This window comes from Oncorhynchus keta, chromosome 29, assembly GCF_023373465.1.
Source record: "Oncorhynchus keta strain PuntledgeMale-10-30-2019 chromosome 29, Oket_V2, whole genome shotgun sequence".
Taxonomy (NCBI): Eukaryota; Metazoa; Chordata; class Actinopteri; order Salmoniformes; family Salmonidae; genus Oncorhynchus; species Oncorhynchus keta.
The window spans coordinates 34,356,307-34,371,142 of record NC_068449.1 but is presented as its reverse complement, the minus strand read 5'-3'; the positions used below and the strand labels follow the sequence as shown (position 1 = coordinate 34,371,142).

The 14,836-nt window shown below is 42.3% G+C and overlaps 1 protein-coding gene across 3 annotated transcripts; it reads right to left on the bottom strand.

Moving 5' to 3' along the window:
- Positions 1 to 578: 578 nt before the first annotated feature.
- On the bottom strand, positions 579 to 12,675 carry LOC127913638 (glutamic acid-rich protein-like). Of its 3 annotated transcripts, none has more exons than XR_008086293.1 (2): positions 7,984 to 12,675; positions 579 to 1,910 (listed from the first exon to the last, which is right to left on the bottom strand). XR_008086293.1 is itself a non-coding variant. In XM_052486458.1 (2 exons), the coding sequence occupies exon 2, from the start codon at positions 7,508 to 7,510 to the stop codon at positions 7,001 to 7,003; it is 510 nt and encodes a 169-aa protein (XP_052342418.1). In that variant the 5' UTR covers positions 7,511 to 7,839; positions 7,984 to 12,655; the 3' UTR covers positions 6,465 to 7,000. The 3 variants fall into 3 exon arrangements, 2 of the variants coding, with proteins under 2 accessions (XP_052342418.1, XP_052342419.1); XM_052486458.1 differs by lacking the exon at positions 579 to 1,910 and adding an exon at positions 6,465 to 7,839 and having other exon boundaries at positions 7,984 to 12,655; XM_052486459.1 differs by lacking the exon at positions 579 to 1,910 and having other exon boundaries at positions 6,465 to 8,120; positions 12,356 to 12,655.
- Positions 12,676 to 14,836: the final 2,161 nt, after the last annotated feature.

Genomic DNA, 14,836 nt, shown 5'->3' with positions numbered 1-14,836 from the left:
CTGCCTGTGTGTATAAAGCAGATTTTGACATAGGATACAGTATCATTGGCCAGTTCTGAGTTTGTTTAATTTGTGCCGTTCTCTTTCCTACACTGTCTGAGTGGCTGCTTTCTGAAGGACACAATGGAGTACAGCTAAAAGTTGGTGAGAAATGATACACTACTTTCAAGTGGAAATGTCGAGAAGTGTCAGACCTGTTGAGGAAAACAAAGTTCCCTCTGTTGCTGTGAGTTTGTTCTGTGGGACGGATAATCTCAGCAATATGTCTAGGACTGCTATTCCAATTAAGAAAACCAGTGCATTGAGTGTTCTATCATCTCTTCACAGACAACTGCGCCATGATGCAATGGTCTGGGACTCCGAACGCAAATTAGAATTCACTTTTAATCCTAAACAGAAGAGTTGAAGACGGCAATTTAATTTGCCCCTCTTTCTTTTTTTTTCTTTCTAGGAATTCTTTCTATTTTCCCCAACAGTCCCAGGTGCCAGAGCAACTTTGAAGAAGTAAGATATCAATAGTTTATTGGCATGGAGTGTAAATTTAACAAGTGCACGTTTCATAGACACTTGGTGAAAATGATTTTTATTAAGGATTTAAGTCTTTTTTATCCACTCTGGAGATTAGTGAAACATAATGAATTTTTGAATAAAATGGAAAAGGCATTAATGAAAACTTCCCTAAGATAACTTCTAAAATAGATAAAAGGTCCTTTAGGAATTATGACATTATTATGTGACAAGGTTTGGAAGGAGAGCACACTGTTTCCTGATTTAATCCATTTTGAGGAAATAACTGTTCACCGTTCCTCACCTCAGTTACGGCAATGCTACAAAACCACATTGGGTAGTAAATAGCAATTAAACACTTCTCGGGAAATATTCATATAATCATAATGTACATCATTTAGCCACACAACCGCTAAAAAATCTATACGTAACTACATCAAATACAATTCCATTTATCAAAAGGAGATTGCTCCGTTAATTGAATAATGGCACATTGCATCCTCAAAAGCCCGTAGCAAAGTGATCGCTAAACAAACAAACTGATTTAAGGTTATCGTTATCAGTTGCACATGGCTATCTGAAACAGAAATTAACAGGCTAATTAATTAGCTATGTTTGGACAGATGAGAAGATTATTGCTTGAATGTCTATATGGCGATGCTACGCAGTTATCCTTAATACAGAATTGTCTTGTAAAGGACAGACGAATATCATCTTAAAAATACTCCGCTCTCCTAGCTGAGCAGTTTATTAACAATTCTTAGCTAGGTCCACGTTGCCATTCAAATACACACGGTCATCAAAATACCTCTGAGACCCACTCAAACAATAACACACTCTATCTCTCTGTTCAGTCTGCTTTTGTGTTAGGACCAGCCTCCCTCCACACTCCTTGGCAAGGGAGATTGTAAAGGCAGAAGGCACCTGAAGACTTTCTGACCGGGGCCCTGGAACCCGATCAGCTGACCCGTTCCAAATCCACCCCTGAACCAGGCATGGAAATAGCCCAGGAGCCAGTGGGGTGTGGGCCTGGTGGGTGCGGGGTGGGCACGGGTGCAGGCCGCGGGTAGGCCCTGGCACAGGGCGTGGGCAGGCCTGGGTGAACACGTCAGGTTGATTTATGTGACGCCTGGCCCTGCCTGACCCCTGTTTGTGGCCAAGCTGGCTCTGGCTGAGTCTCAAATGTCACCCTAACCACTTTAAAGTGAACTATTTTTGACCAGAGCCCTATGGGCCCTGGTCAAAAGAAGTGCACTATAAAGTGAAAAGGGTGCCGTTTGGGACACAACCGCTGTCTGGCTGGCCCTGGCATGTTTCTCCTGGCTGGGATTGGGCTGGCTCTCCATGTCTCCTCTGGCTTATGTCCACCTGTTCTCTCAGAGTCCACCACACTCGGCCAAACGCTATAGAGGAGGAGAGGATGGAGAGAGAGGAGGAGGAGAGGATGGAGAGAGAGGAGGAGGAGAGGAGGGAGAGAGAGGAGGAGAGGATGGAGAGAGAGGAGGAGGAGAGGAGGAGGAGAGGATGGAGAGAGAGGAGGAGGAGAGGAGAAGGAGAGGATGGAGAGAGAGGAGGAGGAGGAGAGGAGGGAGATAGAGGAGGAGGAGAGGATGGAGAGAGAGGAGGAGGAGAGGATGGAGAGAGAGGAGGATAGGATGGGGTTAGGTGGGGGATGCCAACGGCTCTAGGTCATTGATCACAATTCAGTTGTAACTAATGCAAAAAAATAAGAGATGGAGTAAAGGGAAGGAATTGGGGTTGACCCATGATGGCTTGCCCAGACTAGCCTGTCCAGATGGCTGCTGTATGACCAGAGGTCTAAACTGAAGAATAGAATGACTGACTGGATAACTCTCCTATCAGGCCTAAGGTATTGTGAAATGTGTGGTGAGGAATGTATTCTGTGTTACAACTGGTGAACTGTGACCTGGGCTTAAGGGCAGACCTGCGAAGCATCGAATGTAGTACTGTGGAGGGTGGAAACAGATTTCTGGGAATACATTGAGACATGTTTTGCATGGCATGTTGTTGTAAGTGGATGTTTTTTTTTTTTTTTTTTTTTTCAGAAAAAGTTCAGTCGGCTTGAACTGATTTCAGCAGTTCATACACCAGATCAAATGTACACTTCTCTCTCTCTCTCTCTCGTTGTCCTGGGAAGTTTGTCCAATTGAGACAGGATGGGTAGAAGGAGTCAATGATTAAACTCTCTCCCATTCCCCTCTCTCCCATCTCACCCTCTCTCCCCTCTTGTTCCATGGCCCTACCTGCTCAGCGGGGGTTCCAATTAGATTGTCTGGGAGTTCCAGAGGCTCGCCCATGTGGAAGGAGATGAAATGGAGGGAATCACTGGCCATCGATACCCAATTATAAGACTATAGGGCAGCACTAACTTTCAATGATCCCTTGCACTGGGTTACTGAGTGACTGGGCCCCTCCATTCTCTGTACTCTATTGTTTTTTGGTCAATTGTTTTAAGGACAATAGTTGGGTGATAGACCACAAACACATGATGAGCATCACGCTGAGACGACACCACCGAGGAGTCCGACGTTACATTTGAGCGTCGCTAAAACTGTGCATTTACATGGTAATTACATAGCAAACACATTTTTACCTTCGATGAAAACACATTATTTAGCTTCTATGATTGTGACAGCGGCTTGCAGTTTGTATGATTTCACATGGAAAGTTTTTTGTGGAGTAAACAAACAGGAAGTGGGACCGATAAAGATGCTGCTAGCAGGACTTTATGTGGCTCGTTACAACATTTACATTTCTCACGTGCTCAGCAGATGAACAACGGTTATGAAGATCAGACCATCCATTTGACTCCCCCCCCTTCATATTACTTTGGAGAGAATGGGTGAGGGTCAGTATTTACATATCTCCAAGGTAGCCACCCTAACATGTACATATCACTAATCCCGCGTCTGCATTATTTAATGTTACACACACACACATCAGTTTCACAACGCATTACTTTCGTATTTCCAGTAGGAGACATGGTTAATTAGGTAGGGGCGACACGTATGGCTGCAGGCTTTCATCTGAAGAATTATCTCAGGAGTTGAGACAGACAGCCAGGTCCTCTGACTGGGCCCTGAACCAACCACCTTCTACAATCTTTCAACCTCCTCCCTTCTCCTCCCTTTCCCCCCACGATCACTCATATTACACAGACTCCCAAATCATCCAGATACAGGTCACACACTGATGACTTTCTTCCAAGGACCCGAGGTGTTCTGTAATATGCCTGAGAGTGACGCGTGGCGCGGGCCTCCCTTGACACTCTGTTAATTTGCACATCAATAAGGAGAGGAGGAAGGCTTTGACCCAATTAGAGGAGTGGAGAAAGGGATGAAACAGCTTCCTGGTTTACTCCTGATCATCCTCACAGGGGAGGGGAGGAACGGCGCACTGTGCCGCGTCAAGGCAACTGTCCGTCTGCTCCCACCTCCCGAGTCATCTGCCGGGGGGAGTGACCAGATCAGTTTCGGAATCCAGGGTTAGCCAGGGGTCACGGGATGAAAGGAATGTAGTGCTTAGCCAATCAGAAGGCTAAGGACAGGCTGTGTGGAGTGGTGGAGGAGAAGTGGCCAGGAGGCAGAGAGCTGTGTGGTGCCACTGCCAGAGAGCCTGACCTGGTCTGACCCAACTCGAGCCGACTTCATCTTGAGAGACTCTCTGTCCTTCACCTAAACAGAGCAGTGGAGGGGAGAGCTAGAGGAAGAAAGTGATAACAAAGGAGAGAGAGAGGGAGAGGGAAGGAAAGAAAGAAAGAAAGAGGGGGAAGAGAAAGAAAAAGATGGTGTAGCGAAAGAGAGAGGGACCGAGTGAGAAAGAGAGCGACAGAGAAGGAAAGAGACTTCTCCAGACTCCATGCCTTGTTAGATCTATCATTCCTTAATTAATAGTGTTTTTCCGAAGACGTCTGAACTGTGTCATATCCGTTATTGGAAAACCCAACGCGGTTAATGAATCATTTTCATTTTTGATCCATTATATCATGCTAGTTGATCTCCTCTTTTCTGCGCCGCTGAGTGATAGCGTCGTTTTCTGCCCCTCGATCAAATTTAATTTGGCCTTCTATTATATTACAGTGTTGCGACTGAAGTGTCAATTTTTGTCAGGCAATTAGGAGCTCTAACCTGTGAAGCTGAGTTTGATAGGCATCGTAATTGGATTGTTTCAGCAATAGCTTGAAACGCTTTTAGCTTTTTTCCCTCCCTTCTTCCCTCCCTTTACTCTCCCTTCAAGTCCTCATCTCACGTTGGCTTCTGATAGTAACTGTCTATATGTGTAACTTCCGAACAAACAAAAGATTTGAGGGATAGAGGGATAGAGGGAGTGAGTGGGCTTGCTGGGAGTGCTTGCCTACGCAGAAACTCAGCCTTTGCTACTTCGTACATTTGCATGGATTTTGAAATGCGCCCATGCACCAGACTTTTCCGCTACTGTGGCAGATGTTTGTCGGTTGGTCTTGACCTCCTACTGAGGAGGAAATCTCTGTGTTCAAAAAGTCCTCACCTTTCTGGATGGTAGATTAGTCTGCCTCCATTGAGAACAGAATCATCTATGATGTATTCATTCATTAATCAGGTCAGGGCAACTTTCTTTTCATATTTATTGTTTTGTATTTTTTTTAAATATTTCTTTTTATGAGATAGTGGTGGACACTTGTAGAATAAATAGTTATGATGAACTTAAAAACAGACAAATAAAAGTTGATTGCATAAATCACCGTTCCCTGTTTTTTCCTCAAGTATAAAGGGCAGAAGAGAGAAACTCTGAAGATGTGGTGGCCAGTGTTTGGCTCTACTGTAGCAATGATCTCTCTCTCTCTCTGCAGATGCCTGTGATTGCAGCTAGCGCTGTAGCTAGCCCAGCCCTCACAGCGGGAGCATTAGATTAAAAATGACAAAGGCTTCGAGATGCACTCTTTCTGCAGGAGATGCAGGTGTCTTTGTTACAATGTACTCGGGTTAGCAAAGGTGCCCCTTCACTAGTAATTACCTGCAGTTTTTTACCACCCACATTAAATGAGTTTTTCTGCAGGAGTCCCCAACAAACCAATAATCCCACTAGCACAGTAGGAGAGCTCAAATTATACATTTGCTCGAATGAATTCCAGGTTGGAATGGGGAGAATGGAGGGGGGAGGGGGTGTTCTGATTACAATCATCTCTACGTTTTGCTCGAATGCAATTGATGTAACTTATTTAGTTTGTTTCCCCCCAGAAACTCAGGACAATGCTGAGCTAAGGAAATAGTACATATTCTTGTATGTATACCCAACCCGATGGAACTATTTCCTTTCATGCCCTATTGTGTTTTTAAATCCTCAGACAGACACATGCCAATCAGAACCCATTGGCTGTGTGGCACCTTGTGACAGAAGGACTGGGAGAGGAGTTTTCAGGAGTAGCATTTACTTGACGGCACTCAAAGGGAGTGTAGAGAGACTGGGGTAGAGGGGTGAGGGGTAGGGGGATAAAGGGTAGGGGGATAGGTTTTTGGGTGGGTGGGGGGCGTGGCTGTTTGTACTGGGTCTGTCCTCTCTGAAGAGTAGGCCCATCGCCCCTGGCAACACCTGGGGTGACAATGGCCCTGGTTGTGCCCTGGGGAGCAGTGATGTCATATCCCCCAGAGTTCTACCCTGCTCCCTCCCTCCCTGCGCCCTACGCCGGGTTGGGCTTTCAAACAGGAGCCAAGCGAGGTGGGACCCACATAATGTAGAGACAAAAACACGCAGACACAGACATGCACACACACACACACACACACACACACACACACACACACACACACACACACACACACACACACACACACACACACACACACACACACACACACACACACACACACACACACACACACACACACACACACACACACACACACACACACACCAACGATGACAAATGATTTTATGTCGTATGAACTTGTTCTGTTTGTTTGTATGCAGTCAAATTGTTTGTTTATGTGTATAAAACATTTCGGCTGCACAGTACGTACTGTAACAAAATGTCAAGAATGAAACTCAAAACAAGGAATACAGAATTGTTTCAACTTATTGTTAAGATTAAGTTATTTTGCAAACAACAATTATAGTTACACGTAAAGGAGATGAAAGTTACACACTTTAGCTGATATGTATGAAACCCACTTAAGTAGAGGAATAAATGTTTTTTTTACAACATACTGTAGCTATATGTGCTTCTAGTCTTAATCTTGCAGTTAAACATGGTATAATGTTTGGCAGTAAAGTGTTCGAAATATAATCAACAACAAATAAATAACAGTTATTTGTGGTTTACTTTAACCCACCTGCACAAAAAGTTGTTAAAATCTTCTAATTTAGCAGCACTGAAAAAACACTTTGTTTTCCTCCACGGTAAGTCTCCGAGAGCAGGATATTTGTGTGTGCTCCTGAGTGTGTGTGTGTGTGCACCTTTTTCATACCAGTGGAGGGCAGAATTACATTTCATAAATTAGAGCTTCCAGACGTTGATTAGAATGCAGCAGGAGCGAAGACGGAAGGCGCCTCCGCTAAATGTTGTTGATCTCTTTCTGATATGACTGACTTTCTTCTTCTTCTTCTTCTTCTTCTTCTTCTTCTTCTTCTTCTTCTTCTTCTTCTTCTTCTTCTTCTTCTTCTTCTTTATCTTCATCTTCCTCTTCTTCCTCTTCTTCTTGTTCTTCTTTTTCTTGTACTTCTTGTTCTTCTTGTTCCTCTTCTTGTTCTTCTTCCTCTTCTTCTTCTTCCTCCTCCTCTTCTTGTTCTTCTTGTTCTTCTTTCTCTTCTTCTTGTTGTTCTTCTCCCTCTTCTTCTTCTTGTTCTTCTTCCTCTTCTTCCTCTTCTTCTTCTTCTTCTTCTTCTTCTTCTTCTTCTTCTTCTTCTTCTTCTTCCTCCTCTTCTTCTTCCTCTTCTTCTTCCTCTTCTTCTTCTTGTTCTTCTTCTTCCTCTTCTCCTTCTTGTTCTTGTTCTTCTTCTTGTTCATCTTCTTGTCTTCTTCCTCTTCTTCTTCTTGTTCTTCTTCCACTTCTTCTTCTTGAGGTTCAGTTTCTAGAATGTGCTGTTGATCAGGTACATGTGTTGGATGGAGGACTTCGGGGGGTGTTTGGTACTGTAGATCCTACTGGTCTATGACTCAACACACCTCCACCTCCAAGGTGTGAGTGAAAATTAAAGATTATTTGGCTACTATTTTACTTAACATTCAGTCTATATTTAACCTCAAATTTGCTATATCCTATACCTCCTGTTTTCCAAAGGAGAAGGTGGTGTTATAGTGAAGGCCTGTGAGGCTACAGTCCAATGGTATCCAACCTACAGGGACCAGACAGCTCTGTATCAGTGTTACTGTGCCCACTATCCCCCAACATCTCCCACCATCTACGACTCACATTAACCAAATTAGCTGACAACCAGGGAAAACCCAAAGGATACACCTTCTCTCAAATGGTTTCTTACCCACATCTTCCCTTCTAGTTGATCTCTTCTAACCCCGGTCAGGTAGGCATGCTAAACGGTATTTTCGGTGTTCAATCTGCATCAGTGACATCATGCAACATGGCACCGGTGCTGCTGCTCATTTCTTATTGGATAATCTGAAAGCAAATAACGGCAAAGAGCCAGTTGCATGGTAATAAATAGAATATGCCAATCAAATTAAGAATGTGTGTCAGTTTGGACAGTGCTGAGAGTGATCTGCCATAGGTGGAGACTGGGGGTAGCCATACCTCATTTTATAGGTCATTGGTCTCATTTGTATGTAATATTCTCTCAGGTTTGAGTGCAGACAAGAGAGAGAAAAAGAACAACACACTTTATCTGTGAATATGCAGTTGCAAGTGAAATGTAATGTCAAGGGGAGGGGTGGCTTTCATATTTTTGTTTGAGCACGTGAAATTAATACATTGATGCACACTTTTTTCTAAATTGTAAGAAAGCAGTTTATTATATAGCATATTATAATCTGTGATTATCACAGGCAGGCGCTAAAATGTCTTCTCCTAGATTTCAATCATTTATAACAGGAAGTATTGAAACTACATGATGGAACCTCCAAATATGGGTGCTTGACTATGATCGCTACGAGTGTCAATGCTATCGTCTCTACAACCAATATAATATTATAAAATTTTGTGACTAGCCCAGAATAATTCATTTACAATATGTTATAATCAAATTACAATCATTGTTCAACCAAATCAATAATTGATGGTTAAATAAAGAAGCAACCACAAAAACAAACCCACCAAAACAAACCCAAAGAAATAGAAATAACTCAGATTATCTGACAGCTGGATTTAATCCGAGTGAATCTATCATCCAATCCGTGTCAGCCCTGAAACTAAGCCTTTAGCTCTTCATTGGATGATGAGGTGTGGAATAAGCCATTTCATGTATTTGCTGCAGGGGTGGAAAATTACGACAGTTTCCCATCGCAATTAAGACATACTTCAACCATCTCCTCCATGTTCACTTTTATCTTCACTAGAGATCACACTATGCAATCAGTCTGTACGGGGAGTAGAGAGAGAGAGAGAGACGGGGCTGTTCGTTCCTGTACAGAGACTGACCCCGTGGTGGACAAGGCAGCGCTGAAGATCAAAAGCCACTCTTTAATGAGATACCGAAGGAGGATGAAGGAGGGAAATCCTGCCGTGTCCCAAATGGTACCCCGTTCCACCTATGTCCTTTCATAAAATGGGTCAAATGTAGTGCACTATATAGGGAATAGGGTGCCATTTGAGATGGTGCGAATACTGACATGTTTTTATTTGATTTATTTTTTTCTTAGTATCACAGTGCTGTAAGCAACGCTAAAGTAACACTGAAGTTCCCCCTCTTCCCCCAGCTCTGACACAGGAAGGATAAGAGGTTGACAGTATGTACGAAGAAAAAAAAGGAAGAAGGTTATTTTAAAACAATGCCATCTGTCAAACTGTAATCTATGAACTATGGAGCTCCAAAACTATACATTCCTTCTTCCTCCTCAACTTGTTTCAGCATTGTTTCTTTACAGGGCAGCCAACCAGAGCATGCTTTTTTATGACATCAGCAAAACTATTCTAATCAGTCATTGTGAATTATAAAGAGCTTTTTCATTTTTTGTTGCTGGTATGCGGGCAGGGACAGGGACAGGGATGTCTGGGGAGTCTGGCATGATGCATGGTGTACCTGTGAGAATGTGATCTCCCTAGCAGTTATACAATGACTAATCTACCTACGTCTCCCAGCCCAACAACGGCTCCTCATTAGAAACGTGTTAAGCACACGCTGTAACGTTATAGGTTTCCTTCAAAGGGGAGAAAGAGGGGAGGTTCGGCTTGTTTGTTGTTGAGACTGTCGTACGAAGGAAGGAGGAAGGAAGGGGGAGAAAACATACCTAAAAACACGAAGAAAAATGTGCAGAGTGACAGATGGATGGTGGAATGGGGATAAAGGAAGACAGGCAGGGGAATGGAAGGGAGGATCAGCTGTACGACGCTGCTGTATTCTAATGGGTATAGAGTGACGATCCCTCAGAGTGACACCTAAAGTTGGTTTGCTAATTTATCCACATTGCGCCGACAACAGACAATGTGTATAGAAACATTCTTATCCATATTGCCGTAGTGACACACCAGGTACACCAGGAAGTGTACGTGTTGAGGCCTGCCTCCAATTTCACTTCTGAATGTGTGACATGCTCAACGTGATGATTACACGAAACGCATTTATGGCTTGGCTCTTGTGAGAGCAAAGGTTGAGCATGCAAGTAAGAGTAGCCTAATTTGTTTGGTATTCATTTAAGTTTTTCCAATTGAGATTAAGCTGAAACAGCAGATTTAGCTTGAGAGCAAAAATGTATTTCCGTTGTTGGACACATGGAAAAAGAATGTCCATGTGCCACAGCTTTCAGCAATGTGCGTTTGATTGAGCCGAGGCGTACGTGTAGAATACAGCTGAGCCACGTCTGGGTCAGAAATATCTTCCTCTGCCGATACAGCCCACTGGGCACACACTGGTTGAATCAACGTCGTTTCCACGTGATTTCAGTGAAATCACGCGGAACCAACGTGGAATAGACGTCGAATTGACGCCTCTTCCATTGTGGAATGGCTCTGTTTGGGCCTAGAAGCCCACCGAGGAGACAGCTGCACTTGAAATGAAATAAAAGAGGAGCGGAGGCAAGAAGCAGAGGAAGAAAAAGACGAAGAAATCAGCGAGTTGCGTATGAACCCCATGTTTTGCCATCCTTTCATCCACGTTAGCATATTCAGCAGGGAGCGAGGCTTTCATAAGTGACACCTTGCGCTTCCAGAGGGTCTGCGGTGCGTTTGAGTGCCTCTTATCTGATGGCAGGATTGTGGGGGGTTGGTGTCTCGCTGGGTTGGTGCTGGGCAGGCACGGATGGGGAGGGAAAGGAAAGGGGTGAGATCTATCTGTCCCCGATGTGGCAGAACTTCTTCCTTTGTTTGTGGGGTTAGCGTAATTGGGACTGTGTCTGTGCCAGTCCCATGAGATGTGTGAGGTGACTTCCTGACTGCCTGAGCGTAATTTCCCCTCGTCTCTCTCTCTCTCTCTCTCTCTCTCACTCTGTCTGACACAACATGGCCGACACCGTACGCCCCCGCTACTCCTTCACCCTGCGGCTTTCACTTTTCACTTCCTGCCTGGCTTCCACCCGAGCCCCATGTGCCCCGTGTGACCCGCTTGCCCGCCCACCAACTACCATGCCCTGCCACCGCGGAGGTGTGCCCACCTGTGCTGTAGCTGCTGCCGAGGGTGGCATGGTTTGGGTTTAAGGATGATGACAGGATGGGTGACATTATGCACCCTCCTCCTTCCTTCATCTTTACCAGCCCACAATTAACCACGTCAGTATCATATTGGCTCCAGCTGGAGAGGAGGAGGAGGAGGAGAAGGGGAGAAATGTGAACTGTTCTTTTACCCGCTCAACCACCCACCTCTCTCTCAACACACTCCTCATCTTAGATACATGCTCTCTGTACACCACAAGTTATCTACTAGTGTGCCGTTGTGCAGGGGTGTGTGCATGTACTTCATGTTGTGATAATGTTAGCAAACACATACGTTTTTACGTTTTGTGGAACAGGTTAAAGGTATGAATAAAATATATATGTGTACTTACATGTGTCGTTATTTTTTATAGTAGAGGCTACAAGTTGTAGTATTTATATGTAAACTGATTAAAATGGCCAACTGTAAAATGCTATAACTTTTCACTACAATTACTTTTTTTTAACAACTATTTGTATTATTATTGATTAGATGTTCTTCCGTGTAAATGAATTAAACATTTAAAAATGTCTTAAACGCACACAACAAAAACAAATATTAAAGCGCCAGCTGCTTAAAGTTTTGGAGACACATTCATAATGGTTTGTTTGTGAATAATGTTTTTTTTTTTTTTTTTTACACATATTAGTTGTATTAAACTGAATTACGATTGCATTACAGAATCATAAATCAAACCAAATTGAGTTCAAATCAACATTTTCTTATCATTATTTCTCTACAATCTTTCCCGCTTCATCATTGAACAAAAAAAAGGACTCCAGTAGACTGACTCTGCATGCAACAACAAGTAACTTCAGGAACACTGCCTGAGACTGGAGAAAAAAATGTATTGTGAAAGAAAGTGCATTCATAAGTAGGGAATCGAACAACAGAAGGAGAGAGAAAAAGAAAGTGAGAGAAAGCAAGAAAAGTAAGAAAAGCCAAAGGAAAGGAACAGTCCACTCAGTCAATGACCCAATAACATTCCTGTAAACAAGGCCAACAAAGACTGTATTTGAATAACAGCGTCTATGTACGTCTACGTGGAACTTACCAATTATTCTGGAATCGTAAGCAGTTTGCGGGGAATCTCTCTTTATTTAGCATCAGACTCTCCCTGGCTCTGAAGACTGGCTAGTACACAACTCCTCTCGTGCCAACAGCACAGAGAACGCAGAGAGAGAGAGAGAGAAGCCTTTGTTTGCTCTGATTTGATAACATATTGTAATCCCAATTGCTTTAAATAATTTATCAAGTGTGGGTTTTCCTTCAAATAAATGGCTTTGTGTTCAGTGAGAATTGATTCCCATTAGTTTGTATGTGTGCACAATGAAAGACAAATAATAGAGAGAAGGGTTACATTTGGTGGAGTTCAATGTCCAAAAATGTAGAAATTATACTTACCAAAGTAAAACATTAGGTATATTAATAATAATCTAATAGAAATACTACTACTACAACTACTACTACTGCTGCTACTACTACTGCTACTACTACTGCTACTACTACTACTACTACTAATATTATTAATAATAATAATAATAAATAATATTATGTTATCATGAATTATCATTAATATTAAGTGTATAGAAAAAGTCCTAAAATGTACATGTATAGACAGACAATCGTCTTTACATGTTAGAAAACTAGCATGCGTAAACACACACACACACACACACACACACACACACACACACACACACACACACACACACACACACACACACACACACACACACACACACACACACACACACACACCTCGCTATCACTGTAGATGCATCTCTCTCTCCTCATGTTATTTCTGCAGCTGATCGACTCAATTAGCTCAACACACAAGTGCATAATTAATGCCAAATATGATATGCTGCTCCCAACACGTCTTAAAGTATATCTCAAACACAACGTAACTACAGCATGTGGATAACTGCCATGAAGCTGTTTCATACAGGGGTTATGTGTACAGGGATTATATGTAGTATATTGTACAATATCAAATATAGTCAAATATAGTATAGTACAAATATTCTGTCATTTAAACTATATTTCTGAATAAATAGTTATAATTTTCATCAAATATATACGTTAATTGATTAAAATGGCAATATTTATGTGTTCACAGTCACTCATCAGAAAATTACTTCTGACATATTTTTGATCACAATATATATATGCAAAAATAACATACGGTAGCTTATTGTGACTCACCATACCGCCCACTTTTCTATACACCTGACTACTCAATGTCAAAATATCATTTGTATGTTGTTTCCATAAATTAGCAGAAACTTTTATTGTCTCTGAGATGAATGCTGGTCTCAAATGAGACAATACAAATAATCATACAATAACGCAAGTGTTTTTAGACACTGATTTTAAGTTTTGATGTGCCAAGTCCGTAGAATTCTCCAGTACCAATTCTCTATTCATTTCCATTTCAGATAGTAACGTGGATATGTTCCAGCAGGGACTCAGTTGACCCCACACTTCCTCTTCTACAGTGACACTAATGTTTGCACGAATGTAAAACACATCTTCATGCAAAGCCCTGGTTTTAGCAAACACATTCACAACTGACTGCAAGTTGCTACTGGCGCATACAGTACCTCAAGCATTCTCTGAAGTATAGAGTCACTGTTCTTCTCACCCTGTGCATTTTTACACTTCCCCCCCGATACTATTAACTTTAATGTTGCAAGGCATCCCTTCTTTATTTATGGAGACCTCAAAATTCAGGGTGCTATAGTCATGCATTGTTAATTGTTAATGCAAAATGCTTGTATCAAACAACACTGATCTTTGTCGGAGGAGGAATTCTGTGGAGACTGTTGGAATCAGGAATGCTGTCTGTCAAATAATGAGACAAAAAAAAAAAAAGGTTTGGGATTTTATTTCCTAAAGTAGAGCACACATAAGCGAAAAATGCACTTTATGGAGAGAAGTTAACCTGCCTATGCCTGCCGTCCCTCAAATCAGACAGAATGAATCCAGTCCCACTTTGTCAGGGGGATAAGCACCATGGTTAGAATTTTGCTGATTTTCATATAATGACTGGCAGCCGTAACACCTGTCACTGTGAAATTCATAAATTAGTATACTCAAGGGAAACAAATTGCTTTGTTGATGCAGAACTGTAAAAAAAAAAAAAACGTTTTTGACATTGACTGCCTGCACTTTCACAAGAAATATTGTTATTTTATTTTACGTGCTACAATTTACAAAGATTCATGAGCATAACCCAAGGTGACCATGAAACAACAAATTTAACAGTATAATTCAGAAGGAGACTTTTCTGGCTAATGTTGTTATACAGAACGTGTTGTTATCTGTGTATGTTTGAGCATATTTGCATACATGCAAATTCAAGAGGGCAAAAGGTCAAGTCTAGGCGAGTGCCCAGCAAACAAACACCCATTCTCTAAGCATCTCTACTGTACATTCTAAGTTCTACTCTCACCCATTGTTCCACCCTTGGTTCCTGAGCAGAACACTGTGGCACATCATCCTTACAGGAGGATAAAGATCTCTCTGTACC

Excerpts from the sequence above, each read along its gene's own strand:
- LOC127913638 (XM_052486458.1), bottom strand. The coding sequence starts at position 7,510 with ATGAACAAGAAGAAGAACAAGAACAAGAAGGAGAAGAGGAAGAAGAAG.